The 27,844-nt window shown below is 57.2% G+C and overlaps 1 protein-coding gene across 1 annotated transcript in view; it reads left to right on the top strand.

Annotated features, from left to right (window-relative positions):
• OTOG (otogelin) overlaps positions 1 to 27,844 on the top strand; it is an 85,810-nt gene that overhangs the window by 26,339 nt on the left and 31,627 nt on the right. The window contains exons 21-34 of the mRNA XM_004621665.2: positions 1,781 to 1,934; positions 7,610 to 7,717; positions 8,809 to 8,947; positions 10,699 to 10,833; positions 11,155 to 11,301; positions 11,708 to 11,827; positions 14,784 to 14,900; positions 15,404 to 15,560; positions 17,546 to 17,572; positions 20,768 to 20,935; positions 22,084 to 22,365; positions 24,819 to 24,936; positions 25,458 to 25,537; positions 25,857 to 27,652. Of these exons, the coding sequence (XP_004621722.2) occupies positions 1,781 to 1,934; positions 7,610 to 7,717; positions 8,809 to 8,947; positions 10,699 to 10,833; positions 11,155 to 11,301; positions 11,708 to 11,827; positions 14,784 to 14,900; positions 15,404 to 15,560; positions 17,546 to 17,572; positions 20,768 to 20,935; positions 22,084 to 22,365; positions 24,819 to 24,936; positions 25,458 to 25,537; positions 25,857 to 27,652 (3,548 nt within the window). The remainder of the gene's footprint in view (positions 1 to 1,780; positions 1,935 to 7,609; positions 7,718 to 8,808; positions 8,948 to 10,698; positions 10,834 to 11,154; positions 11,302 to 11,707; positions 11,828 to 14,783; positions 14,901 to 15,403; positions 15,561 to 17,545; positions 17,573 to 20,767; positions 20,936 to 22,083; positions 22,366 to 24,818; positions 24,937 to 25,457; positions 25,538 to 25,856; positions 27,653 to 27,844) is intronic.

Below are 27,844 nucleotides of genomic sequence, written 5' to 3' on the forward strand. Positions count from 1 at the left end.
GGCTCAGGGAGCTGGAGGACAGAGCTGGAAAGGGAGGATCCACCCAGGTGTCACCCCTGAGCTTCCTGTATTCCTTCTCCTCTGGGGTAAGTGATTCCCCCACCCCCCACATCCTGTCCCAGTCTCCACTCCGATGAGTGACTGTCCCTCTTGCTTCTTTTATCTATTTTTTTTCTTTTTTTTCCCTTGGGACCATACCCAGTGGTGCTCAGGCCTTACTCCTGGCCCTGTGCTCAGGAATTACTCCTGGTGGTCATTAATCAGGGGACCATAAGGGTTGCCGGGAATCAAATCTGGGTGCAGGGCAAATGCTTTATCCGCCGTGCTGTTTCACCACCTCTCTATCCTGTCCCCTTCTTGAGGAAGGACCAAGACCGTCTCCTAGAGACAGACAGAGGGGGTGGCTGGGCAGTGACTTTCCTGCAACCTGCACTTCCTGGGTCTAAGATGTCACGGCCCAGCCCAGGATGTGGGAGGCCACGGGCAGGGGGGACAGCCTGGGCCTTTGAGACTCTCAGTGTGAGAGGGAGGCAGGTGGAGCCCATGGTTGGTTGGCCTGGGAGGGGCTCGGAGGGTGGAGAGGGAGGCCTGGGGTCCTCAGAGCAGGCCGAGAAGGATAAGGACCGGCACAGAAGCACTCAGAGCAGGCAAGTGGCAGATAACCGAGCGGGGCCTGCGGGTTCAGACCCTCCCAGCGGCATCCCTGGGGTTCTCACTGCCCCCTCAGAAGCTCAGTTTCCTCGTGGATGTCCTGCACACCTTCCTCCCTCCTCCAGGGCCTTATGTCTCCTCCCGAAAGGTGCTTTTCTTCTGGTCACTTTTGCCTTTGGACTTCTGCCTCTTGGGGACTTTCCATCCCCGGCCAGGCTGGGGGGCCCAGGTCCCTTCTGTCACCTTCCCTCCATCACTCTCACAGGCAGACGCAGGAGCAGCGGACAGGTGGGTCTCTGCCCTGAAGGGGCAGGTAGGGATGGGTTGGCAGTTGGCTGTCCTGCTGATGAAAGCCTCTGGTCTGTGGCCACCCACCGCTGTCCTGTTTCTCATTCTGCTCTGGGTCCCCTGCTCCCTTCTGCGGCCTGGGCAGGCGGAGGTGTGAAGAGAGAGAGAGGTGCCGAGGTCAGCTAAGAGGATGAGGGGGAGGGACCAAGACGGTGCCCACGGGGACAGTGGCGGTGCTCGTCCTATTTCAGGACAGAGTAACTCTCCTGCCCATCATCACATGTGTTTGGAACACGAGGAGCATCTCAGAGAAGTCAGGGTCCAGCAGGGGGGACGGGAGAGGGAGAGAGAGAGAGAGAGAGAGAGAGAGAGAGAGAGAGAGACAGAGACAGAGAGACAGAGAGACAGAGAGACAGAGAGACAGAGAGAGACAGAGGGAGGGAGGGAAAGGTAAAGAGAGGGAGGGAGAGAGGGAGAAAGAGAGAGGGAGGGAGAGAGAGGGAGGGAGGGAAAGGGGAGGGAGGGAGGGAGGAAGGGAGGGAGGGAGGGAGGGAGAGGGAAAGAGAGGGAGAGAGGGAGAGATAGGGAGGGAGAGAGGGAGAGGGAGAAGGAGAGAGTGGGAGGGAGGGAGAGGTAAAGAGAGGGAGAGAGAGGGAGGGAAGGAGAGAGAGGGAGGGAGGGAGAAAGGAAGAGAGAGAGAGAGGGAGGGAGAGAGAGGGAGGGAGAGGGAGGGAGAGAGAGAAAGACCCACTCCACAGCCTTGGTCCCCTAGAACCCAGGGGCCCAGACCCCCTGGCCCAGGTGTCCCAAGCACCTGCCGCCACCCCCTCTCCCCCTGCAGCCACGGCCTGCCCCGCGGGCCAGGTCTTCGTGAACTGCAGTGCCCCGCACGCCGACCTGGAGCTGAGCAGAGAGCGGACCTGTGAGCAGCAGCTTCTGAACCTGAGCGTCCCGGCCCGGGGGCCCTGCCTGTCCGGGTGTGCCTGTCCCCAGGGGTACGTGTCCCGCAGAACCAGCGGGGTCTCGAGGGCCAGAGCGGTCCTCACCGCACCTTGGGGGAGGGCACTGGCCCAGGGTGAGGAATCGGGGCCAGGAGTGGGGGAACTAGACCCACTGTGGGTTCTGCCTGGTGCTGACCCCTGTGGGACCTCGGGCCGGGAGGAAGTGGGCTGCCTCTGGTGAGGACCCGGCGGGCGTCTTCCTACCATCCTGGAACATCATCCTGGGCACAAACTCCCAGTGAGTGCTCACCCCCCTCACCCTCTGCCTGAGTCCCGGTGCCCTCATCGTAGGCTTTCTCAGCATCTCTGGATGCTCAGTCTTGCTCCCCGGGACTCTGGGCCAGGGCTGGGAACTGGAGCTGTCTGGCGGCTCCACATCCTTTGGCCCTGGGGTCCGAGCCTGGAGCCCTGAGCCAAGGGGCCAGGTAGCAGCAATTCCGGAGTCAGGCTTTCCATCCCGATTCCTCTTCCTGGGCGTGTTTGTCAAGTAGCTCAGCGTCAGCTCTCTGGGCAGGCGGGCAGTGCGGGTCTCCTTGCATTTACAAACGCCCTCCCCCGTGGGATCCTGGGAAGAGACGGTCCCTTCACAAGCAAAGTGCAGGACCAGAGCCTCAAGTGTTTGCAGGCTCCTCTGTGCTGGACACTCAGCAGGTGCTCGGGGGCTCGAGGAAATTTGCCCAGGACAAAGAGGAAGCGGTGGGTGCGAGGAAGACTCCTCAGGAAGTGGCCTGGGGCTGGGGCGGGGAGGGGGCTGGGGTTTGTGCTAAAGGTGAAGGTGTGAGTCAGCAGGCTGCTGGCACAGGGTGCCAGCGTGGAGAAGGGAGGGACAAGGAACCCATAACCTGCATAGCTACTTCCTAGTGCCAGGAAGTGTTCCCAGGTCTATAATTAAATTCTCATCATGACCTTGGGAGGAAGGTCTCATCCCCCCTTCTGCTCATGGGAAAATAGAGGCCGGGAAAGTTAAGCGGCTTCGGGGAAAGCCGAGTGGATTTAGCACAGGTTTCTTCCCTTTCCTGCTTCCTCCCACAACCACAATGAAATGTGAGTAATGGACGATAAACACTTTAAATGCCCAGGGACCAAGACTATTGGGCTGGGGATGGCAAGAGACAGATCAATAGTGTTGGAAGAAGGGACAAGGGTGCAGGTATAGAAACCGTCCTTGAACGCAGAGCTTGGTGGCTGATACTGGCCTAGGAGATGGGCCAAGGAGAAGGACCCGACAGGGGTCCTGCAGGGACATCTCAGCGATGGGCTGGTGGGAGGGAGAGAGGGTGAGTGGCTCGTCTGTGGAGTTCACCCCCAGATCTCCAAAAGAAATCAGAGGCCTTGACCAGGGGGCAATGGAGGGGTGCTGTGTTGCCGACAGAGATGAATCTCCTCACCTCATCTTTCCACAGGATGATGTGAAAAGACAGAGTTGTAGTTTACTGGAACCCCAACTTGGTTTTTAGGATGGTGGAGTCACACTCAGGGATGCTCAGGGCTGACTCCTGACTCTGCACTCAGGAATTACTCCTGGCAGTGGTCCTGAAGGGCCATATGGGATGCCAAGGATCAAAACTGCCTCTGCCACGTGCAAGGCAAACTAACGCCCCCCACCCTCCCTTCTGTACTATTGCCCTGGCTCCCAACCCTGGAAGTTTTTGACTCTCAAGCTGGGACTAAAGATAATTTTTTTTCTCTTGAAAAGTATCTGGGTCAAGAGAAAATTATGAAAAATAAAATGTCCACTCAGGGAATTCCCTGACTAAATGCTGATCTGTCTTAAATCTGGGTCCAGTGAGCTTTTGGGTTTTCACTTGTTTTTTTTCCCTCTTAGTTTTAAAGAAAAAATTTTGAGGGGACCACATGCAGCAGTGCTCAGGGCTTATTCCTGCCTCTGCACTCAGGCATCACTCCTGGTGGGGCTTGGGGGAATGTATGTGGTGCTGGGTATTGAACCAGGGTAGGCTGCATCCAAGGCAAAGTGCCCCACCAACTAAACTATTTCTCTGGGCCCTTTCCCTTTTCATTTTTAAAAAGTAAGGCATACACCCAATACCTCCATTGCTAACCACAACACCCAACAGGAGAGAGAGAACTAAAGGGAATGCCCTCCCACAGAAGCAGGGTCGGGGGTGGGAGGGATGATGGGGTCATCAGTGGAGAACAGGCACTGGTGGAGGGATGGGTACTCAAGCTGTGCATGACAGAAACACAAGCACGAAAATATGTCAATCTGTATCTGTACCCTCGAGGCAATTCATTAATAAAAAAATAAAATAAAAAGTAAGGCATAATTTATAGGCAGTCAGTCACACAGATTCCACATATACATTTACTAAGCTCTGACAAATGGGTACCCTCTTACAACCCACACCTCTAAAGATATTTAGAACACTGGATCACCTCAGAAAATTTCTGCACATCTGTGTCTTTTTCCAGTTACTGCTTCCCACACCCCTCTACCACACACTCTGCCTGTTCAAGAACTTTGTCTAAATGCCTGATTTCTTTCCATCAGTGTATATAGTTAAGGTTAGTACACATTGTTGCATTTTCAAGTATTTCACCCATATTTCTAACCTGGTTGGGTACCTGTTAGGTTGGGTGCCGCCCCCTCCTCCTCTGCTGAGTTTTACAGGTTCATTATATATTCCGCTGCAAGCCATTTGTCTTATTGCAAGACTATTATTATTGTCTTCTTGCAAATCAAGTGTGTTGCAAATATTTAGTCCCGGATACTAATTTGCTTATTTAGTTCATGTGTCTTAATATATCTAAAAACTTCCCTCAATAGAAAATTTTTATTTTGATTTGTTTTCTCCCCTTTCGGGTCAATGCTCTCTCTGTCTTTTCTAAAGGATCCTTGCCCACTCTAAGGTGGCAAAGATAGTCTCTGGTGTTTTCTTCTAATAACTTTACAATTTTAGCTTTCACATTTGGGTCTATTATCTATCCAAATTTCTATTTTATGTTTTTAAGTGGAGTCAAATTTTTTTTTGTTTGTTTTTCTGATGTTACTTTCAGTGGTTCTAGCCCCATCTCTAAAAAACACTTTCCCTATCAAATTGCCTCGGCACCTTTGTAAAAAAAATCAATTGATCCTTTAAATGTGGGTTTATTTCAGGACTCTATTCTGTTCCATTGATCTATTTGTCTAACTTTAGGCCAATATGACACCGTCTTAATTTCTGACTCTTTATAGTAACTGTTGAGATGAAAAAGTATTAGTCTTCCAACTTTGTTCTTTTTCAAAGTTTCTTTGGGCACTTCTGTCTTTGTATTTCCAGGCCAACTTGCCATTTTTTTTTTTTTACAAAAAGTGTTCAGAATCTGATTTGGATTATGCTGCATCTGTAAGTCAATTTGGGCAAAACTGACCTGTCCACACTGGTAAGTCCTTTGATCTACACTCTGGTATTGTCTCTCTACATAGGGATTCGTCATTTCCTTCAGCGGTGTTTCATTGTCTTCACATAAAGGTTCTGTACATTAATTCATAGACACCTATGTTTTTGTTGCCATCAAAGTTGAAATTTGTCAAATTTATTGACTTAACATTATGCATACTGTTTTCTTATTTTCTTTTGACGTCTATAGAATCTGCAGTACTGAATCATCTTTGTTCTTAATATTTTTCTTCATTCAAATCTTTTTTCTATTATTTTAAGTTTTTTAGTTTACTCAGTGGGTTGCTAACTTTTTCAGTCTTGTCAAATAATCAACTTCAAGTTTCACTGATTCTCTCAGTTACATTATTGCTTTCCAATTCAACTATTTTTTGCTTTATCATTTAAAATTTTCTTCTTTTTTGTTTTTGTGTTTTAAGATTCTTTTACTGAATCACAGAAGATAGACCCTTACAAAGCTGTTCATGATAGGTTTCAGTGATAGAGTTCCAACATGCATCCTTCCATCAGTGTACATTTCCCAGCACCAGTGTCCCCAGGTTCCCTCACATCAACCCACTGCCACCCCCACCCCACCCTCGCCACAGCCTGCAGTGGCAGGCACTTCTCTCTCTCTCTCTCTCTCTCTCTCTCTCTCTCTGTATTGTGGTTTGCAATACTGATACTTATAGGCTATCACGAATATTCCTTAACCTACTTTAAACATTCAGTTCTTGTCCAACGTGATCATTTCCAACTATTATTGTCATCCTGGTCCCTTCTCTAGCTTACCTACTTTCCGCTCCCCACACACTTATGGCTTTTTCCAACCATTGATCAGTCTTCCTAGCCCCTGTTCTTCCTGGTCTTGGATATTAGTCTTCCACTATGTATATTTTTATATACCACAAATGAATGCAGTCATTCTATAATGTCCCTCTCCTTCGGACTCAAAAAATAAATCAATGAGGGGCTGGGGAGATAGCAGTGTGGGGAGGACATTGCCTTGCATGTGGCCACCCCGGGTTTGATCCCCGGCATCCCATACGGTACCCCCGAGCACCGTCAGGAGTGATTCCTGAGTGCAGATCCAACAGTAACCCCTGAGCATTGCTGGGTGATACCCCAAAACAAAAAAAATCAAAAAAGAAAAGAAATTAATGAAAGTCAATTTGTGATTATTAATTGCTATATGTTTTTGACCTATCTTAATCTAGTAGAGGACAACCACATGCACCATTAGTGAGTGCCAGACTCACTCCCACACGATAGGAAGTATCTCCTGGCCTTTAAAAGAGATCTTAATGCTTCTTGTAAAACTGGTTTCAAGGCTATGAATTCCCTAAGCTATTGACTGTTTATGAAGCTCTGTAGCATTCCTTCAAATCTGATTGATAATCTAGCTGGAAAGAGTATTCTTGTTGAAGTTTTATACTATATCCTTCCATATTTTTCTGGCTCATAGAACCTCATTTGATAGATTTACTATATTGAGGTTTTTTTGTTTTGTTTATGTTTTGGGGCCACATCTGTCAATGCACAGGGATTACTCCTGCCTTTGTGCTCAGGAATTACTCCTGGCTGTGCTTGGGGGAGCACTTGGGATGCTGGGGATAGAGCACTAGTTGGCTGCATGCAAGGCAAACGCCCTGCCCACTGTACTGTTGCTCTGGCCCCATTTGTTGAGTTTTTTTAATGGTCCAGAATACCTTGCTGAACTCCTTTGTATCTGAAAATAATGTGCATTCTGCAGTTATGGAGTAGACAGCATATTCCCATGTACTTCTTTGTCTTTTATATTATTGTTTTCATACATTTACTACTATGTGCTACAAATTCCATAAGTCATCAATACTATTAATCTTGATTTAAATCACATAATTTATCTCTTAAAGAAATCATGGAGTTTTTAAATTTACCAACACTTTACTTTTGGAGTACTTTATCCCTTCACGGAGATCTGATATTCTCTTCCTAAAATGTTCCCTTTCACCTTTCTACGAGTAACCTGGAGAGCTGGGCTATTGCCCAGGTCCACGGTCTGTTCGTTAGGATGCAGCTGGTGCTGAATCTTGATTCTGGATCATAACAGAGACTTCTAAATTAGACCAAGTCCATCTCGTTTCAGAGGCACCTTGAAACCCCTTTGGATAGCATCAGTGGATACGAGTCTGTCTCTGCTAGGGCAGATTGGGACAGGAAGAGAGGCCCTCCGCGTGGATGCTGAATCCTTCAAAGAGGCAGACGAGGGATGGCTGCTTTCCTGACCACCTCTTTGCTGTGCCCCTACAGCCTGCTCAGACACGGGGATGCCTGCTTCCTGCCAGAGGAGTGCCCATGCACTTGGAAGGGGAAGGAGTATTTCCCCGGGGACCAGGTCACTTCTCCCTGCCATACCTGGTACGTGAACTTGCCCTCAGACTCTTGCTGTGTGCCGGAGGTGACAATTGATATGGGACACATGATCATGAGCAGAATTAAACATTCTGTTGTCACTATAATGAGATGATTCCTATCCAGGCTCTGTGTTTTTATGTGTGTTTGTGTGTGTGTGTGTGTCTGGGCATGATCGAATTCTGGAGCATGAGTGCTTACATGAATGGCAGTTTGTTCAGACATGTATATGTGTCTACATGCATGTGTACAACCATACTGATGTTTGCTGACTTATGTGGCCATGTCAGTGTGGGAACAAATGCCTATGTGATGTAAATGCTCATGCCTATGTATGCATAGGTGGGCTTTCATGAGCCCGTGTATACTCACATGCCCCTTTGGCCTCCTTATTTATTTATTTTTGACTTCTGGACCACACCCATCATGTTCAGTCCTTTACTCCTGGCTCTGCACTCAGGGATCACTCCTGGCGGGCACAGGAGTGTCCCTTAAGGGGTGGGGGATTGAACCCGGGTGGGCTACATGCAAGTCAAGCGCCCTACTCATTCTACTATGACTCTGACCCTGAGACCTCCTTATTTTAGAGGCAAACACCTCCAATTCCCAATCTCTTTTGCCCAGATCCTTTCTTCCTTCTAGAATATTCATTGCTTTCTAATTCATGCTGTTATTTACTTACACTTACATTTTGTTATTTGGTATATGTCCTCCTGTTTAGAAATCATCACAAAGGCAGAGCTCTCTCACTGTTTTATTCATTGGTGTATCTCGTAAGCTTGGAATAATTGCCTGGGACCCACTAGATGCTCAATATCTGTCGAATGAATGAATAAGACCCGGGAGGGCTAACGCGAACACGGGCTTTGGGTACAGCTGGATGGTGATGGCATGTTTCTTCACCATCCAGATGCCCCTGTGTCTTTTACATAAGAGAGGCACCCACTGTCTTACCCTCTGGGCTTCCTGCAGAGGCTGATAATTGTTGACCCCAGCCAGGGGACATGAGGCGGGGTCCCCAACAAGGGTTCTGTTGAGTATGTTGCGGGTGGGGCTCAGGCTGTGCCCTGAGAGGTGCCCTGTGGTGTGTGTTTCAGCGTGTGCCAGCAGGGCTCGTTCCAGTGCGTTCTCCACCCCTGCGCCGCCACCTGCACGGCCTACGGTGACCGCCATTACCGCACGTTCGATGGCCTCCCCTTTGACTTTGTGGGGGCGTGCAAAGTGCACCTGATCAAGGTGAGCTTCTAGGGATGTCTCCCCTGCCGGCTGTATGGGCAGGTAGAGCCGGTCAGGGCCCAGGAGGCTCTGGATTCTGGTTTGATGCGTAGTCAGGAGAAGGGGGCGGTGGTGTATCTAAGTCTCAGGGTGCGACTGTGTGGGGACGGGAAGATGCTCAGAGGAGCAGACTCGGGCTAAACAGAGCCCAGCACGGAATCTTGGTTGGCATCACCTTTGGGATCTTGCCCTTGGAAGGTCAAAGGCTGATTTTCTTGTTCTGTTTTAAAATAGTCTCTCACTTAATTCAGCAACACTGCCTTCGGTTTATTGATCCCGTGTTGTAGAGGCAGCAACTTGGACCAAGGGCGGCTGGTTTTCTTGCTTAATGTTGCCTAGTTGGTCCATGGCACAGCCAGGGTCAGCTATAAACCCAGACACCAGCCTGGAGAACTCCATGCTTACGTGGGTGTGTGCTCCCGGGAGGAGGAGGCATGGTATGATAATGGGGGAAATGTGGTGCAGCAGAGGCAGAATTCTGCCCAAGAAGGAGAAAAGGGGAACAGACAGGATAGGTCGGAGTGTGTCTGAGACCAGGCTGGAGACTTTGTTTGGCCAAGAGTTCTGCCCTCCTTATTACATTGGAGTGACCTGATGATAATAATAACACAAAACAAACGCACAATGGAATGAACCCTGTTTGTGTGGCAGCACTCTGACAGGGATCTCACCCAGGAACTAAGTAAAATCTCTACCGAAGTATGGAAACATGCATTAAAAACAGATAGGAGTATACATTGAAGACAAATCCTTTTCCACATGTCTTCTGCCACACTGCCTGCTGGAGAAGCACAAAAGATGCCCCCCTCCCGCCCCCTGTGACTCCTGCAGACCCTCGTCCTGAGGCACATCTTACTTTGTTCACACGATGATGATTCTGCCCTTGGCTTCTCTTTCACTCGAGAGTGCCTGGGATAAGGGCTCAGCTAGTCCCTGCTTACTTTTTTTTTTTTTGCTTTTTTGCTTTTTGGTCACACCTGGCGACACACAGGGGTTACTCCTGGCTCTGCACTCAGGAATTAGTCCTGGTGGTGCTCAGGGAACCATATGAGATGCTGGGAATCAAACCCAGGTTGGCCGCGTGCAAGGCAAACACCCTACCTGCTGTGCTATCGCTCCAGCCCCATCCCTGCTTACTTTTTTCCTTTCAGTGGCACACTAGACATCTAGGGAGAGGAGCTGCTGTACATCGTTCTATCATTCACTATTGATGGTCACTCAATCACTTCTAAATGCTGGCAACAATGTCAAGGTCATTGCCAACACTGAAAAGTTCAGTGAAATTTTATAGGAATGTATTTGTAGCCTCTCAGAAGCAGAAATGCTATTCAAAGTTGTGTGTATGTTCAGTACCTACACATTGCCCTATAACCAAGGAATCCACGTGCATTGGACAGCAGCCCTATGTGCCATCACCAGTCTGCAGATGTTATGTATTTTTATATTCGTTTATTCACACAAGCCTTCATTCATACCAGCAATCATCCATCAGACCCCTTGGGAGGGGGAAGTGGGGAAGTCGCTTCTTCTTAAGCACTGCCTGTGTCCCAATATGAAAGTGAGCATTGGCTCAATGAAGTAAGTGGCCCACACCCACAGTTAATGAGAAGTAAGCTGCCGGCTTCTCCGGAGCCTCTGTCCCTCCACCCCGGTGCCTCTTCACAGGGTCGCTTCTGTCCCCAGATCTTAGAACTCACACCCTCTCTCCCCAGAGCACATCAGACTTCAGCTTCTCCGTGATCGTAGAGAACGTAAACTGCTACAGCTCTGGCATCATCTGCAGGAAGTTTATCTCCATCAACGTTGGGAATTCGCTGATCATCTTTGAAGACGACTCAGGAAACCCGGTAAGACCTGGTGAGGTTGAAGTTTGGAGAGACAACTAGTCCCAGAGCAGAGTCCCAGAGCAAAGAGGGCCGTGGGTGGGTTCCTGACCCAGCAGATTCTCTTCGAGCACCATAGAATTGAGTCAGTGATGGTTGAATTCCTTGGCCGGGATCGAGAATGCAGAGATCATTGTCAGGGCCAGAGGCATGCAGAGCTCCAGGAGGGAGGCAGAGGGTGTGGGGCAGGGCACGGGGCTGGCTCGCGACTTGGAACCTGGCCTTCTGGACGCAGTGTCAGGGGCTGCTCAGGCCTCCGGAATTGTGCATCTGTGTCCACCCCAGAGTCCCGAGAGCTTCCTGGACGAGAAGCAGGAGGTCCACACATGGCGAGCGGGCTTCTTCACGCTGGTACACTTCCCCCGGGAGCACATCACCCTCCTGTGGGACCAGAGGACCACCGTGCACGTCCAGGCCGGGCCGCAGTGGCAGGTAGCTGCTTGAATGGTGACCCCACCCTCTTCCCAGGTGGGCCTAGTACCCGTCTGGGGCTGAGCCAAGCCAGGCAGGGTGTCCTTGCATGAGCATCAGGCCACCTGCCTTGCACCCTCCCCGGATCCTCCCTTTCTGCTGCTGCTTCTGCCTCTCTTTACACCTTGACCCCAGGCTTTCACTTCTGGGTTCATGATACCTCTTCTGCCTGGGACCCGCCCTCGTGCTCCTCTCCTTTCTCTGCCTGCCGGGGAGCCATGCCCAGTGGTGCTTCAGGGATGCTCCTGATTCATGCTCAGGGGGTTGCGTCCGGCAGGGCATGGGGTGGGTGCCGGAGATCCAACCCGGCCTCCCGCATGGCGAGCATTTGCTGACCCCCTGGCCCCCGTGTCCTCTCTTCTTTCAGGGCCAGCTGGCAGGCCTCTGTGGGAACTTTGACTTAAAAACCATCAACGAGATGAGGACCCCAGAGAACCTCGAGCTAACTAACCCCCAGGAGTTTGGCAGCAGTTGGGCTGCAGTGGAGGTAAAGCTGGCTGCTGCTCCCCCGTGCCCCCCGAGCAGCTCTCTGGCCAGCCCCGAGCACCTGAGCCCACAGCTGGTCATTCTATCTCTGAGTGGCACCCCTAGCCTTGACTCAGCCCCAGGGCCTGAGAACGTGCCCCGGCTTAGCTCACAAATCGGACCAAGCCCCAAGCCCCATCTGATTCATACCCCCTCACCACCCCGTCGGGGGCAAGGCTCTGCCTTGGAGAGAGGAGCACTTGGCGGAGAAGGCGAGGCTTGTGGAAGAAGGTGATCACCTTTCCCGTCCCTGCGCATCCCTCTGTGCCTGGCTTAGGGCCCAGGGCAGAGGAGAGACGGGAAGGAGGCGGATGCGGATGGGGGCAGTCTGGGATGACTTCCTGAAGGAGGCAGGGTTAGTGGAGTCCTGAAAGAACAAGCCACACGCAGAGGGCCGGAGGCGTCCGAGAGAAAACCTCTGAGAGGGAGGGCAGCATCAAGGGAGGTAGAAAGGGGAGGTAGAAATGTCCTTCAGGTCTGGAAGGTGCCTGGCTGAGCCTGCCAGGCCTGGACGCTTGTCTGGGCTCACCTGCCAATCACTGGGTACTCATGCATAAGTCCCGCCTTCTCTGGGCCCCTCTGTGGGGGCAGAGGGGCTGTCCCAGGGAGGAACACTGAACCCATTTCCTCCTCTGGGACTGACATGACCAGCCAGATGAGCTGCCAGGGAAGCGCGTGCAGAAAGGTTCAAGGCTGGTGTCGGGGACAGCTGGAAGGGGAACGGGGATCAGTTCCCCATGTCTGCCGGGGGTGCCGCATCCGAGGGCCAGCCAAGCTCACCAGGAGCTTGGGTCCTGCGTGACCTATTGGGTGTAGGTGCAGTGAAGCCTCTGTAGGCTGGGCTCCGGAGTCCTGGAGCTGGGGGTGGCGGTGAGGTGGCAGCCTCATGCCCCTGCTTTCGTTGGTTCAGAAAGGTGTGCTGAACGCCAAGAGGGTTGTTTCGCTGGGGGCCACACCCACCCAGTGCTCAGGGGTCACTCCCAGCTCTGTGTACAGGGATCACTCCTGGCGGGAGACTAGATGGGGCTCAAACCTGGATGGAAGTGTGCGAGGCAGGCTCCCTACCCACTGTGCTATCTCTCCAGCCCCTACGACGGCTTTGAATCTTTCAGCACTTGTGGGGTCAGCAGAGGCTTACAGACACACTATGGAAAACCCCAACTTTCATTTGCTTCGATTTTATTTACTTATATTTATTTTTGCACTGGAGCGATAGCACACGTTTGCCTTGCACGCGTTTGACCCGAGTTTGATTCCTCCGCCCCTCTCGGAGAGCCCGGCAAGCTACCGAGAGTATCCCACCCGCATGGCAGAGCCTGGCAAGCTACCCATGGCATATTTGATATGTCAAAAACAGTAACAACAAGTCTTACAATGGAGATGTTACCGGTGCCCGCTTGAGCAAATCGATGAACAACAGGATAACGGTGCTACGGTGCTATATTTATTTTTGCACAGTTTGCAACCTCTATTTTTTTTCTGCACCAAGTTACTGCACCTTCGCATGCCAACAAAGCACCAAACCCACCCACCCTGGTCCCTGTGTCCCTTCTCTTTTATATTTTTCTTTTGCTTTTTGGGTCCACCCGGAGATGCACAGGGGTTACTCCTGGCTCTGCACTCAGGAATTACTCCTGGCGGTGCTTGGGGGACCATATGGGATGCCAGAAATTGAACCCGGGTCAGCTGCATGTAAGGCAAATGCCCTACCCACTGTACTACCACCCCCTCCCCCCTCACTCTGTGTCCCTTCTTGTCCATCCCATCTCCTCCCCCTTCCCTGTGGCCTCCCCGCTGCCCAGGGGCAGGACCCTAGTTCTGCTGCCAGAGCCCAGAGCACGCTCTGGTCTCAGAGAGGCTGAGTGGGTGAAGAGGCTTTACCCTCTGTGACCATTTTTCTCTCCCTGATGCCCTCATGTAGCACCTGGGGAAGGGTCCCAGGGGAAGGTGTACCCCAAGGAAAGACTTCTCGGCCCTCAGGCATCTGAGCGGGGGACCCAGAGATGGTGTCACCACAGTCCTGGCTGTGCCCAGCCTCTGCCGTCAGGAGTCAGGCAGGGGCTTCATTCATTCTCAGCTCAAGGTGCCACCCGCTGTGCTGGGTGCGAGCCAGGGCTGGGCCCTCATCTGGATGGTTGACTGGGGAGGACCTTTTCCTGGTAACTGTGGGCCAGAGGTGACCTGCAGTGCCAAGACTGACCCGCACCCCCTCATCCCCCGCCTGCCTGCCCTCCACACAGCTGTGCTTGCTCACAAATGGATCCCGGGGTCGGAGTCATGCCTCTCCCAGCCCCTCCATTCCCCCTTCCCTTGTGGGTTTGTTTTTGCTGCTTTTTTTTCTTTTGGGGTCATACCTGGTGATGCACAGGAGTTACTCCTGACTCATACATTCAGGAATTCCTCCTGGCGGTGCTCGGGGGACCATATGGGATGCTGGGAATCGAACCCAGCTGTTGTGCTATCGCTCCAGCCCCATTTTGCTTCTTTAAATAAAAAATATATTTATTTATTTTTGGCTTTTTTTGGGTCACATCTGGGGTTACTCCTGACAATGCTCAGGAACCATATGGGACGCTGGGGATAGAACCCAGGATGGCCGTGTGCAAGGCAAATGCCCTACCTGCTGTACTGTCCCTCTGACCCTTGATTTTGCTTCTTCGTTTTGTTCTGTTTGGGGTTGGGGGGGACACACTGAGCTGTGCCCGGGGCTCACGCCTGACTCTGCACTCAGGGGTCACTCCTGGTAGACTCCGGGATTAGCTGTGGGTCCGGGGACGCACTCTGGGCCAGCCGCGTGCAAGGCTGTCCTGTCTCGGCAGCTCCTCCCCTGGGGGCCCAGGCTGCGAGTGCCCTCCACACCGGGCAGCGGCGTGTGTGGGGACTCGGGGAGGGGGCCGCAGCTCTGCCCTTGCCTGCAGTGTCCAGACCCCCTGGAGCCCCGGGACACGTGTGTTCTGAACCCCCTGCGGGAGCCGTTTGCCAAGAAGGAGTGTGGTGTGCTGCTGAGTGAGGTGTTCGAGACCTGCCACCCCGTGGTGAGTGGAGCCTGGCGCTGGCCTCCCCGGGCGCCCCCCCCCCCCCGGCCCACCCTCTCGCAGAGCCGCCTCCAGCCTGCTTGGCTTCCATGATGCCCAGGGACAGCCAGCCCAGCTTCAGCTCAGCTTCCCCGGACTCTTCCTCCCCAGGGGTGGGGGTGGGGCCTGTCCTGAGCAGTGCCGCCAGACCCCGGGGGGCTGGGCACGGGGCAGTCAATGTCCTATGCTCTGCCCGGCACCCTCCCCAGCCTTGGAGGCTGCCGCCGTCTCAAACAAGCAATCACGCAGCACCCCGGGTGCTGGGGGAGGGGAAGACACAGTCAAGGCCTGGGGAGGGGGGCGCACAGTTTGCAGGGACAGGGCTGCCCAGGGCACAGGGGTCGTGTCCTGGGCGGCCCAGACCCCACATGCAGATGTCTCTCACCCAATCCTATGGGCACCCACCAAGAAGCTGCAGGGCTTCTGCATCTGGCCCCTGACCTCTGACCTCTGACCTCCCCCAGGTTGACGTTACTTGGTTTTACTCCAACTGCCTGACGGACACGTGTGGGTGCAGCCGGGGTGGGGACTGTGAGTGCTTCTGTGCCAGTGTGTCCGCCTATGCCCACCAGTGCTGCCAGCACGGGGTGGCCGTCGACTGGCGGACGCCTCACCTCTGCCGTGAGTGTCCACACAAGTCGCCCGGGGCCCAGAGGGTCAGGGGTGCTGCCCTTTTCGGGTTGGGAGGGGGGGAGGGAGATGCTCAGATGCTCAGGACCTCAGAACCACGGCCGGGGGTGCAGGGAGACCCCTAGGCTGGCTGCAAACCCATTTAACTAGAAGAGTCGGGGCCCCTGGGAACCAGCCCAGTGCCATCGTTTGCGAGCAGAGTGATGTCAAGGAAGTCAAGCACTCCGCTGGGGCTGAGTTTTCCTGTCTGAACAGGAGGCACAGTCCTGGCCCACCAGGTTTACCTGAAGGATTGGGTGGAGGAACGGAGAGCCCAGGGCCAGGAGAACGGGCTGTGGTGCCGGACCAGTCCACTAGAGGGCGCGCGGAGCACACGTTTAAAAGAGCTCCTTGAGTGGGATGCGGGTCGCAGCGCGTATCCTAAAGGCTCAGGGTCCCTTCCCACCAAGGCTTGCGTCTTGTGCCTGCACTCCTGCAGGGCCTTCGTCTCTCCCTCCCTCTCTCCCTCCCATTCTCCTTCCCTCCCTTCCTCCCTCCCTCTCTTTTCCTCCAACTTCCTTCCTTCCTTCCTTCCTTCCTTCCTTCCTTCCTTCCTTCCTTCCTTCCTTCCTTCCTTCCTTCCTTCCTTCCTTCCTTCCTTCCTTCCTTCCTTCCTTTCTTCCTTCCTTCCCTCCTTTCCCTCCTTCCCTCCTTTCCCTCCTTCCCACCTTTCCCTCCTTCCCTCCCTCCTTCCCTCCTTCCTTCCTCTCTCCCTCCCTCTCTCCTCCCTCCCTTTTTGTTTGTTCTGTTTTGTGGCCACGCCCAGCTGTCTCAGGGTCACTCCTGGCAGGCTTAGGAGACCACACTGAGTGCTAGAACCCGGGTAGGACGAGCACCTACTTGCTGTACTGTGACTCCATCCCCTCCCTATCTTTTGTTCAGGTTTTGGTCACACCCAGCTGTGCTCAGGGGTCACTCCTGGTGGTGGTCGGTGGACCATATGGAATTTAGGGATCAAACCCAGGTCAGCTGCATGCACACAAGCCAAATGCCTTAGCCACTGTACTGTCTCTCAGGCCCTCTCTCCTGTTTTTCTTATGGGAGCTCTTCCATCCCTAAGGTTTATATATATATATGTATATATATAATATATATTTAATTATTTTTAAAAATTGAATCACCATGAGATACACAGTTACGAGGTTGTTCATGATTGGGATCCAGTTATATAATATTCCAATACCCATCCCTTCTCCAGTGTACATTTTCCCACCACCAATGTCTCCAGTTTCCCTCCCACCACCTTCCCCACTTGCTCTCTCCCTGCCCCACCAGCCTGCCTCTATAACAGACTCTTTCCCTCTTTCTCTGTCTCCGTCTCTGTCTCCGTCTCTGTCTCCCTCTCTCTCTCCTCCCTCCCTCCCTCCCTCCCTCCCTCTCTCTCTCTCTCTCCCTCTATCTCCCTCCCTCTCGCCTTCTCTCTCTCCCTCTCCCTCTCTCTCCCTCTCTGCCCCTCTCTCTCCCTCTCTCTCTCTTTCCCTCTCCCTCCCTCCCTCTCTCTCTCCCTCCCTTTCCTCTCTCTCTCTCTCTCTCTCTCTCTCTCTCTTTCTCCCCTCCTCCCTCCCTCTTCCTCACTCCCTCCTCTCCTTCTGGGCATTATGGCTTGCAACGTAGGTGCTGAAAGGTTATTGTGTATCCTGTAGGCCTTATCTACTTTCAGCACGAGTTCTGGTCCAGAGTGATCATTTCCAGCAGTCATTGTCTTGCTGTCTGTCCCACACTCATGCATCTCCCTGAGGGCCTGCTCCGCGCCCAGTTTGCGCCTCTGAGCTGGGCACCCAGGCGGGAGCCAGGGCGGCTGCAGGGACTCGGGGCCTGAGTGAGTCTGAGGACCTGGCGGCTATGGGAGTCCAGAGGCAGCACCACGAGTCTGGCCCTGTGCCCTGTGCACTGCCTGCCCCAGGCTTCTCAGGCAGCCTCCGCTCTCTCTCTTTCAGCGTACGACTGCGACTTCTTTAACAAAGGTAAGGCCCCTTCAGCAAGCGGCACCCCGGGCTGGGACACTGGAGCCACTGCAGAGCAGGGCAGGGACACTGGAGCCACTGCAGAGCAGGGCAGGGACACTGGAGCCACTGCAGAGCAGGGCAGGGACACTGGAGCCACTGCAGAGCAGGGCCGGGACACTGGAGTCACTGCAGAGCAGGGCCGGGACACTGGAGCCACTGCAGAGCAGGGCAGGGACACTGGAGCCACTGCAGAGCAGGGCAGGGACACTGGAGCCACTGCAGAGCAGGGCCGGGACACTGGAGTCACTGCAGAGCAGGGCCGGGACACTGGAGCCACTGCAGAGCAGGGCAGGGACACTGGAGCCACTGCAGAGCAGGGCAGGGACACTGGAGCCACTGCAGAGCAGGGCCGGGACACTGGAGCCACTGCAGAGCAGGACCGGGACACTGGAGCCACTGCAGAGCAGGGCTGGGACACTGGAGTCACTGCAGACCCTCAGACTGGGCCCAGCCCACAGGGGCCAGAATGTGTCCCCACTTGGCCATGAACTAGAGTGAAAACCCAGGTCATGGCTTTAATGACCAGAGACCAGACAGGCTGATGTTCAGTTAGGGCTAAGGTGTCCGTGCCACCGCCAGGCTCGTGGGCAGTGCTGGCTGTGCAAGGTGAACTCACAGCCCTGACCTCGGTCCAGCTGGCCAGGGTGCTGGTCAGGTTCATGTAACATTTGGCTTCCTCTGGGGGCTGGAGGGATGCAGGGTGGGGCTGAGGTGCTCGCCTGACACGTGGCAGGAGAGATACAGGCTGTCCGGAGGTGCTCACCTGGCACCTGGTTGGCCCTGGTTCTGTCCCTGAGCCACGTGGTCTCTGCCACCTTGCCAGGGGATACTCCTGAGCACAGTCACTCAGAGTCCCTGAGCACCACACCCCCAAATTCCAGACTTCTCTCCTGGACTCGGGCCCCCTCCTGCCAGGAGGCAGCCCCGTGTGGGTAGAAAACTTGGCTCCGAGTTACCTGGAGAATCAGCTTTCGGTTTGAGCTGATTGACACCCCTCCTCAGCACCCCCGCCCCTTGCAGGATTATAGAGAGTAGAACAGCGGGAAGCCATTAGAGGCAGGTGACCGGGAACCGGCCATCATCTCTCTCACGTGCAGCACCACCAAATCATAGCCCTGGGGGGCTCCTGGGGCCCCGGGTCTCGGGCCCCTGACGGGTTGAATGAGTCCAGCAGGGATCAAGGCATTTCAGCACTGCAGCTCTGAGCAGAGTTTGCCCCTTGGGTGACACTTGAGGGGGACAGTAACTGGCCAGGGGCAGCTCACAGTGCAGCCCGCACAGCCCCCGAGCTCCTCAAACACTTGCTCCCGCTCAGGACCTCCGCGCCCGGCTCCAGGGCCTTTATTACCTTTAATTTTGTTTATATTGATTTATTGACCGAATCACTGTGGTTGACAACATCACAGAGGTATTGATGATGGGCCTTTAGGCCTATATTTTTCCAACACCAATCCCTTCACCACCGCCGTGATGGTCCATGGATGTCCTCAGTTTCCCTCCCACCCTCCAGCCTGCCTCTGTGGCAGGCACTCCCCCACCAACATTGTCCTAGGTCCCCTTCCCTAACTTATCCCCACCCCCGCCCCACCCCAGGGCCAAGCTTCCAGTTCTCCAGCTCTACGTTTCCATTGTCTTGGGGCGTGTGATATTCCCCGACAAGGTTTCTTTACATCCCCCATCTGAGGGGCTGTTCTGAGTCTGTTCCTCTCCCCCGACTGACTTTACCGAGCAGGGTACTCTCCAGATCCATCCACACTGTGGTGGGTCACAGGACTTTTTCTATGACTGAGGAGTGTTCCCTGGTGATTAGGTACCATAGTTTCTTTTCCTGTCCTCGGCACTTGGGTTTATTTCCAGATCCTGGCTATCCTGGCTATTGTGAATAGTGCTGCAATGGGTATAGGAGTGCGGATGTCTTTTCTGCATTGTGCCTTGGGGCCTTTGGGGTAGATATTCCCAGGAGTAGAATCGCTGGCTCATATGGAAGCTCAGTTCCTAGTTTTCTGAGAAATGTCCACATTGTCTTCCCCAAAGGCTGGGCCGGTGGTGTTTCCCACTAGTTGCTCTTCCTTTAAACTGGTGCATCCGTGTGTATGTGTGTGTGTGTGTGTTTTCAATTTACTTTTTTTTTTTTTTTTTGCTTTTTGCATCACACCTGGCGATGCTCAGGGGTTACTCCTGGCTCTGCACTCAGGAATTACCCCTGGCGGTGCTCAGGGGACCATATGGGATGCTGGGAATCGAACCCGGGTTGGCCACATGCAAGGCCAACGCCCCACCCACTGTGCTATCGCTCCAGCCCCTCCATTTACTTATTTTTAAGTTTTTGAGTCACCGTGCGACACAGAGTTACAAAGCTGATCACGGTCAGGTTCAGTCACACAGTGTTCCAGCACCCGTCCCTCCACCAGTGTGCATGTCCCACCACCAGTATCCCCAGTTTCCCTCCCGCCACCCTCCCCCTAGAATGCCCCTGTGGCAGGGACTGTGTGTGTGTGTGTTTGTTGCTGACCCTGAAACACGACATCACACATGGAGATGTGGCATCTTTCTCTCCTGAGAGCTGACTGGGATTCATTTACCTGCCCTGCCTGGTCGGTGCAGGGCACACACAGGTCCCCCTGAGATGCCCTCAGGACTGTGCTCGAGTGCCCTGGGGGGGGAGGGACCTGGGGCCACCAGAGTTGGTGGGGGCTGACATGGGGGGGAGGGAGCAGGGAAAGGCTCACCTGGGATGAGGCACTGGGGCAGGTGGAGACCTGGGTCGGGCAGGTGGAGGCCTGGGGTCGGGTCCTCCAGGAAAGAGCGGGAGAAGAGCAGTGTGGCAGGGGTTGGGGGCTCTTGAGAACGCCAGGAGGCAGCAGGGGGCGATGGCGAGGAGCTGAGTCTCAGAGTGGGGGGTCACCGTGGGTGGGGTGAGGAGCCCTGCACTGATCCAGCCAGCACTAACCAGGCAGGAAGTGAGGCCTAAAGTGGGGATGTGGGAAGGTGGGTTCAGACTGTCCCTGGGTCCCTCTGTCCCTCTGGGAGCTGAGGCTGAGTCCCTGTGCCCCTCCGTGACCCGCATCCCCTTTGCCCTTTGGGCGGAGAGCAGGGTGGGAGGTAGGCAGAAGCTCCGGGAGACGGGGCTGACGGCCGGTGCCTTCCCTCCAGCCCTAGGGAAGGGGCCCTACCAGCTGGCCAGCTGGGCAGCAGCCGGTGCCCTGGTGGCGGCTAGGGCAGCGGGCAGTGCCCTGGTCCTGGTGAGGGCTGAAGACGCCCCTCAGGGGCTCCTGACGAGCTTCCTGCTGACGGCGGCCCTGTGCAAAGCCAAGGCCCACGGTGAGCCCGCCCCGCCCCTGTGCAGCCCTGGCAAGGGAGGCACTGAGGCTGAGACTGGGGAAATGGGGGGCTCTGGCCTGCACCCTGTCCTGGTTTGAGCGGGGCTCAGGTCAGACGCCCGGGCAGGGAAGGGCCCCGTGTTCTGGGGAAGCCCAAGGGGGCGGTGGCAGCAGTGACACCCAGCCCCCACTCCCCTCTGCTGCTCTGCCCCCCATCAGGGAAGGTTGGGTGGGGGGCTCAGGAGCAGTGGGGACTGGGGCAGCCTCCCGGGAGCCTGTTTGCAGGCTGCAGGCCGGAGGCAGGCACGGCCACACCGGGGCCCCCAGCCCTCTGGCCTGCAGCCCGCCCCACCCCCACCCTGGCGTCTCCTGCGCTGTCGTCGGACCTGAGCACAGAGAGGGCCCTGGGTGGTGCTCTTGCAGACTGGGCTCCCTGGTCGTCTGGCCCACACATGCTGGCCCAGGCCATGCTCTTCCTGCCCCCACATCCCGCGGGAAGCCTTGGCCTCTGGAGCTACAGAAAGCACCGAACAGCCGACGCCAGTGTGGGTTAGAGCCTGGACCCCAGAGACGCTCCAAACACGGGGAGAATTCAGTTCTCAGGGCCCCAGTCTGTCCTGCTTTGGTTCTGAGCAGCCCCCTACCCCCCTCCTCCTCCTAATCCCTCTGTTCCCCCTCCTCCCACTCCTCCCCCTCCTCCTCCCCTCCTCCCCCTCCCCCTCCTTCTCCCCCTCTTCCCCTTCTTCCCCCTTCTCGTCCTCCTTGTCCTCCTCCTCCCCCTCCCCTCCTCCTCTCCCTCCTCCCCCTCCTCCTCCCCCTCCTCTTCCCTCTCCTCCTCCTCCTTCATCTTCCCTCCTTCCATCCTCTCCTCTCCTCTCCTCCTCTCTTCCTCAGGTTCAGAAGGAAGGAAAGAAAGGAGAGAGGGAAGGAAGGAGGAAGGAGGGAAGGAAAGGAGGGAAGGAGGGCGGTGAGCCCAGCCTCTGCCCAGGGTCCCTCCGGGCGCCTACTGTGGGTGCTGTGAGCCTGGGCAGCACCAGCAGGGGGCAGCACTCCAGGGAGGTGTTGCCGGGCTGCCCCTGGGAGTCAGGACAGGGTCGCGCTGAGATGCTCCGGGGACACTGCCCTGACCTTCCCTGTGGCTCTCCGCAGACCCGGATGTGGTGTCCCTGGAGGCAGCGGACAGACCCAACTTCTTCCTCAGTGTCACAGCCAACGGGTCCCTGCACCTGGCTCAGTGGCAGGACAGCGACACCTTCCGCGGCCGAGCCTCCTTCGCCCTGCACCGGGGCACGGGGCGGCGGGAGGGCCTGGTGGCGCTGGAGTCGCTGGCGGAGCCCGGGGCCTTCCTGCACGCGGCGGGCTCCGCGCTGGCCCTGCGGCCCTTCCAGCACTCGGAGGCCTTCCGCAGCGCCACGCTCTTCCGCCTTCTGGGTAGGCGGCCGCCGCACCCCTGGGCCCCTCCGCGCCCGCCCTGCCTCTCCCACTTCCAGCCAGACTCCCCTCTCTCCTGGCCCCGAGGGTCCGGGCGGGCGGCCACTTCAGTCTGCAGGGGGCGGGGGCGGGGGGGGGGGCGGTCCCCTTGCCAATGGCCCGCAGAGACATGGACAGTGCAGCTTGGAGGCCCGCCAGCTGCCAGGGTCCTCCAGGGGCCGGTGCAGGATTTAAAAATAGGGCGACCTTTGGGGAAGCAAGAGAAGAAGTAGCCACTGGCTCAGGTTTCCTGCCCAGGAGCTGGGGCACCACGGGCACCCTGCCCGGGGCCAGCAGGACCCTGAGGGGCACCTCTGTGCCCTTCCTTGCCAAGGCTGCGGGGTTCCAGGGTTCCCACCATCTCTGGGCGGGGCAGCTGCCGCCCCCAAGCTCTGGCTGTCTCCTGGGGGCTCTGGGGTGCCACAGGCAGGATGCAGGGACCCCTCTGCAGAGGGTGGGGTACGTGAGCACTGTGCCAGCTGCTCCCCCACCACTGGGGAGCTTTCCTTGGCGAGGGCTGGGCCGGCTCACCCCACTTCCTCTTCCTTCCCTTCACTGTTACAATGAGGAGGGGGGTCGAGGAGGGGCTCACGGGCACCTGGCCATGGCGCTTCCCACCTCAGTTGTGCTCGAACCCGCGTCAGTGCCTGCCAGGGCTCTGTGTGTGTGTGTGTGTGTGTGTGTGTGTGTGTGTGTGTGTGTGGCCCTGGGGAACCCCAGACAGCACTGCTTGCTAGCACTGTGCTCGGCATGTTGGGGTGGCAGTGGGGATGGAACTCGCAACCTTAGGCCCCCAGTGCAGGCACAGACTGGCCATCTCCGGTGAAGCCCACCCCTGCGCAGGTCCTGGCTGGCTGGGACGGCCGCACCATGGCCCTCCTAGGGGATGGGGGCGGGGGGCTGGCACAGAGCAGAATGAGCCCAGGCTTTGCAGCCAGATGGCCTTGGACTCACGTCTCGACCCCCCCATCACTTTTCCGTCATCATTTCTTCACCTGCAAAGGCAGGTCGAGGCCTCCAAGCCTCTGTGCGGGGGTCAGTGGCCCCTCACGGGCTCTGCTCTGGGCCCGGCACACGGAGAAGCTCCCCCGAGTGTCACTGTCTCAGTTTTGGCCTCGAGGCTCTGGGGAACGCCGGTTTGCTCTGCCATTCGCAGCCGCCTGGAGATGGGGAAGTACTGCTTCCCCCACCCCGGGGTGCTGCAGGACCTGACTCCCCCCTACCCCTACCTCACCGCTTCACAGCTGCACGCTCCACCAAGGTGGGCGCAGGACTGGTGCTCCCGGAAGGAAGCAGCTCCTGGCCTTCCCGAGTCTCCCTACCCCGCAGCAGCGTGGGGCATCTCCCCTGGGAAAGTCCCATCTTCTGTCCTCTGCGGGGTTCTGTACCTGGGCCCGGCAGCGCCTCCTGGGGGTGGAGAGTGAGGAGACCTGGGGACAGGCACAGGGTTGCTGGCCCTCTCAGGCGGCCGGAGCCTGTGCTCAGAGCAGCCGCACTGCCGAGGCCACTTCTGGGCACAGAGAGGGCAGGGCCGGGCCAGGAGCGGTTCTCTCCCCCTGGGGGCCTGATGCCCACAGGGCCCGGGGATGAGTTGGGGAAGGATCCCTGGATCCTTTTGGCTACTTAAAAAAAAATTTTTTTTTTAATTGAATCACTGTGAGATCCAGTCACAAAGCTTTCATGTTTGAGTTTCAGTCATACAATGATCGAACACCCACCCCTCCACCAGAGCACACTTTCCACCACCACCAGTGTCCCCAGAATCCCCCCATCTTCCCAGCCCTCCCTCTGCCTCTGTGGCAGACAATTTCCCCCACGCTCTCTACTTTGGGGCATTCTGGTTTGCAGTACAGACACCAAGAGGCTATCACGTTTGGTCCATTACCGACTCTTAGCACACATCCCCCAAGCCTGCCTCGTGAGCTGGGGGAGAAGACAGCGGGAATAGACAAGGGATCACTAACCTCCTGCTACTTTGGACACCAGGAGAAAGCCAGAGCACCGCCCCGCCCCCCAGCACCCCATCTCCCCTAGGGCTCTGCAGTGGCCCGGCTGGAGGCAGGGCCAGGAGGAGGGGACTGGGGACTGTGTTGTGGGTGGGGTCATGGCTCCACCTGGACTGTCACTCAAAGCTCTGCTCCTGACCCCCACACTCCCCCTTCCTTCTCAGTGCAGACACCAGGTTCCCAGAAACCCAGGAGGATCCCAGGGACCTTCCCTAGCTCTAGGGACAGCCCTCCCCCGCCCCTGCCCCCGGGTGGGGAGGGGGGCTGGCTTTGGCTTCCCCTGTGCACAGGTGTTGGTCTTTTCTATGGGGAGGGGTGAGCCCAGGCTGTCACCTCCATGTGTGAGCACTTGCCCCAAGCTGGCCCCCAGCCTCTGGGGTCGGACTTGGGGGCACGCTGCTTTTCCAGATGCCAAGCCCTCGGGGGCCGCCTACCCCACCTGCGAGTGGCGCTATGACCCCTGTGCCAGCCCCTGTTTCCAGACCTGCCGGGATCCGCGGGCCGCCAGCTGCCGGGAGGTGCCCAGGTGAGCCCCCAGGTGCCCCCGAGCTAGCCTGTCGTGGTTCCCGGATCTGTGGGCAGGCCTGTATGTGATCGGGGGACGCAGGCCCGAGCGCACACACAGACGCACCTGTGCTCGCATTTGCTCTGAGCATCCCCCCCATGCGCTGCACATGAATGCAGGTGGAGGATGCGCCTGGCGCTGTGCCCCCATTGCGTGGGGGGAGGGGGAGGCTGAAGGCTGTGGACTCACATGCGTGCCCCCGTGTAAATGGCCTGGGTTCGAGGTTGCCGCAGAGGCCACACGCACGGGCCTTGCCCTGTGTTCTCCGCAGCCTCGGAAGGTGCGGGAAGGTGCCTCGCCGAGACGGCGGAGCGTGCGCGCATGCGTGTGAGGCCAGCCCGTGGCGCGCACCCCTGTATGTGGTGTCCCCACAAAGGGGCCTGTGAGCATCACACACGCGGGTTCAGAACCAAGGAGGAGGCCATGAGAGGGTGCCCCGCGCCCCCCAGGGCAGGTTCTGACCTGCTCCCCTCCCTCTTCAGGGTGGAAGGCTGTGTGCCTGCCTGCCCCGCCCCCAGGGTCCTGGACGAAGTCACGCAGCGATGCGTCTACCTGGAGGACTGTAAGTGACCTGCACGGAGCCCGGACTTCCTCTGCCCCGTCATGCCCTACCCTCTGCCCCCTGCCCCACAGCAGGCTCAGCCTGGGGCCTTGGGGAAGGAGAACCCGGAAGGTCTGCCCGAGGCCCGGTGGGGCCCCCTGGTGGGGTGGGACTGGCTGGGGTCGCCTGATGCTGATGTGACACCATCCGGGGTCTCAAGCTCTAGGCTGGCAGGGTCCAGGCCTGCCCGCTGCTCTGACGGGGCACCCCCTGACTGCCCCGCCCCCCCCTCCAGAGCCCATCTGTGCCCGCGGTCTGAGACCTTCTTCTGTCTGCCCAGGTGTGCAGCCCGGGCTCCAGGTCCCCACGGACGCCCCTGGGAATCAGACCCTCGCCCCTCAGCTGCCCACTCCTGGCCACGAGGAGCTACAGCCGCCATCAGGACCTCCGGGGGCTCCCTCCCAGGGGCCAGCGTTCACCCCAGCTGCCCCTCTCATCACGGCCCCCAACCCACCCACAGAGGGACCCCCGCAGTCTCCAGGCACCCCCCGGGCCACTCTGCAGCAGCTGCTGAGGGTCTCTAACGCCCCCCCTCACTTCACCAAGGCCCCGGCCGGGCACAGAGTGGCCACTAGCCACCCGGTCACCTCCCAGCCCCCCAAGACCTCCCTCACAGCAGATGCCCCCCCACTGTGGCAGACACCAGCTCCCAGCACGGGGTCAGGTGCCATGGAGACAACCAGCGTGACTGTGCCCTCGACCCAGAGCCCCAATGTCACTGTCCCAACCCGCTTGCCCGAGGCACCCCACTTCCCTCTCATGACCAAAGCAGTGCCAGTCACAGGCCCCGGGCCCTTTCCTGCCAAAACGACCCCTGTACAGCCCTCCCCCAGCCCGGGGCCACCCGCAGTGCCCTCTCCCCGTGGCACGGAGGCTTCTCCACATGTGACCCCCAGACTCACTTCCTTGGGCTCCCAGGAGGCCTTGCTGACACCTGAAGTAGCAGAGGTCACCAACAGGACCGGGGGCCCCCAGGCTCCCCAGTCTCAGAGAGTCACCAGTCCCAGCAGCTCCCCAGCCGAGGCCGGGACATCCACAGAGCAGCTGCGTGCTGGACCCCTGACAACCAAGAGAGCGGAGGTGGTGCTGTCCACGGAGGAGGTCCAGGCTGGGCCCAGCCAGCCCACGGGGCTGCCGCTGTCCCCGCTTCCAGGCCCAATCCCCACGGCCCTGCCCAGCCCTGCCCGACTCACCGCCACAGCCACCAGGCCTCCAGCCAGGCTCCCGGCCACTCCAGCTGTCCATGGCCTGTCCCCAGCTGCCCCCGAGCTGGGGGCCATGCCCTTCACCCCTGCAGAGTCAACCCGGCCACCCCACCTCCTCTCTGGCCTCCCCCTGGACACCAGCCTGCCCCTGGCCAAGGTGGGCACATCTGCCCCCGTGGCTATGGTTGGCCCAGAGGAATCCACCAGCAGCCGTCCACTCCAGCCGCAGGCCACGGCTCTCACCAGAGCCACGACTCCACCTGTGTGGACAGACAGGCTGGCTGTTTCTCCTACCCAGACCCCCCCTGTCCAGGCACTTGCTATGGACCACAGCACCCCCGAGGCCCCGGGCACGGCATCAGGTCCGCTTCCCGAAGCCCCAGTGCCAACCTCTGAAGCAGGGGCCATGGCCGAGGGGCTGCCCTCCACAGTGTCCAGCATTCCGGGGAGGAGCACCACAGGGAGGACGGCCATTCTGTCCAAGCAGGTGTCTCTGCCCAGCTCAGTGGATAGCTCAGCAGATGGCCCTGGGCAGGGAGGGCACACGGAGCTCCCACCAGCTTCCACCCACAGTCTTGCTGCAGCCATGGTGGTGACTGGGGTCCCAGGTCCCTGGGTGGGCATGGCTCCCCTGGGGCCCACCTCCCACCCACCAAGCAGCCTGCCACTCTGGACAGCCTCCCGAGAGAGCCCTGGGGCACTGCTCCTTCAGCTGCCCGAGGCCCACGGCCCCTCAGCAGGCCCACAGGGGCCTGCAGAGCCAGGGGGCGAGGCTACCACTGAGCAGTCTGGGCGCTCAGCTCCCGTCCAGAGCATCCCCGAGGGCTCAGCCTGGGCCACCACGGAGGCCAATGTGTCTGCCACCTGTGTGGTGAGTGACCTGTCTGGGTTCTGGCTTCCTGGGGTGGGCCCCTCGCTGCCTTCCCCTCCTCCTGGTCACTGCAGTCAATGTAGTGAACAGGTCAGAGGCAGGATTCCGCGGGACGGACTCATAGCTTTTAGTATTTGTTACATCCACCACCAGACAGCACGTCTTAGAACCCAGCCACGAGGTCTTATTTGT

This window comes from Sorex araneus, chromosome 6, assembly GCF_027595985.1.
Source record: "Sorex araneus isolate mSorAra2 chromosome 6, mSorAra2.pri, whole genome shotgun sequence".
Lineage (NCBI taxonomy): Eukaryota > Metazoa > Chordata > Mammalia > Eulipotyphla > Soricidae > Sorex > Sorex araneus.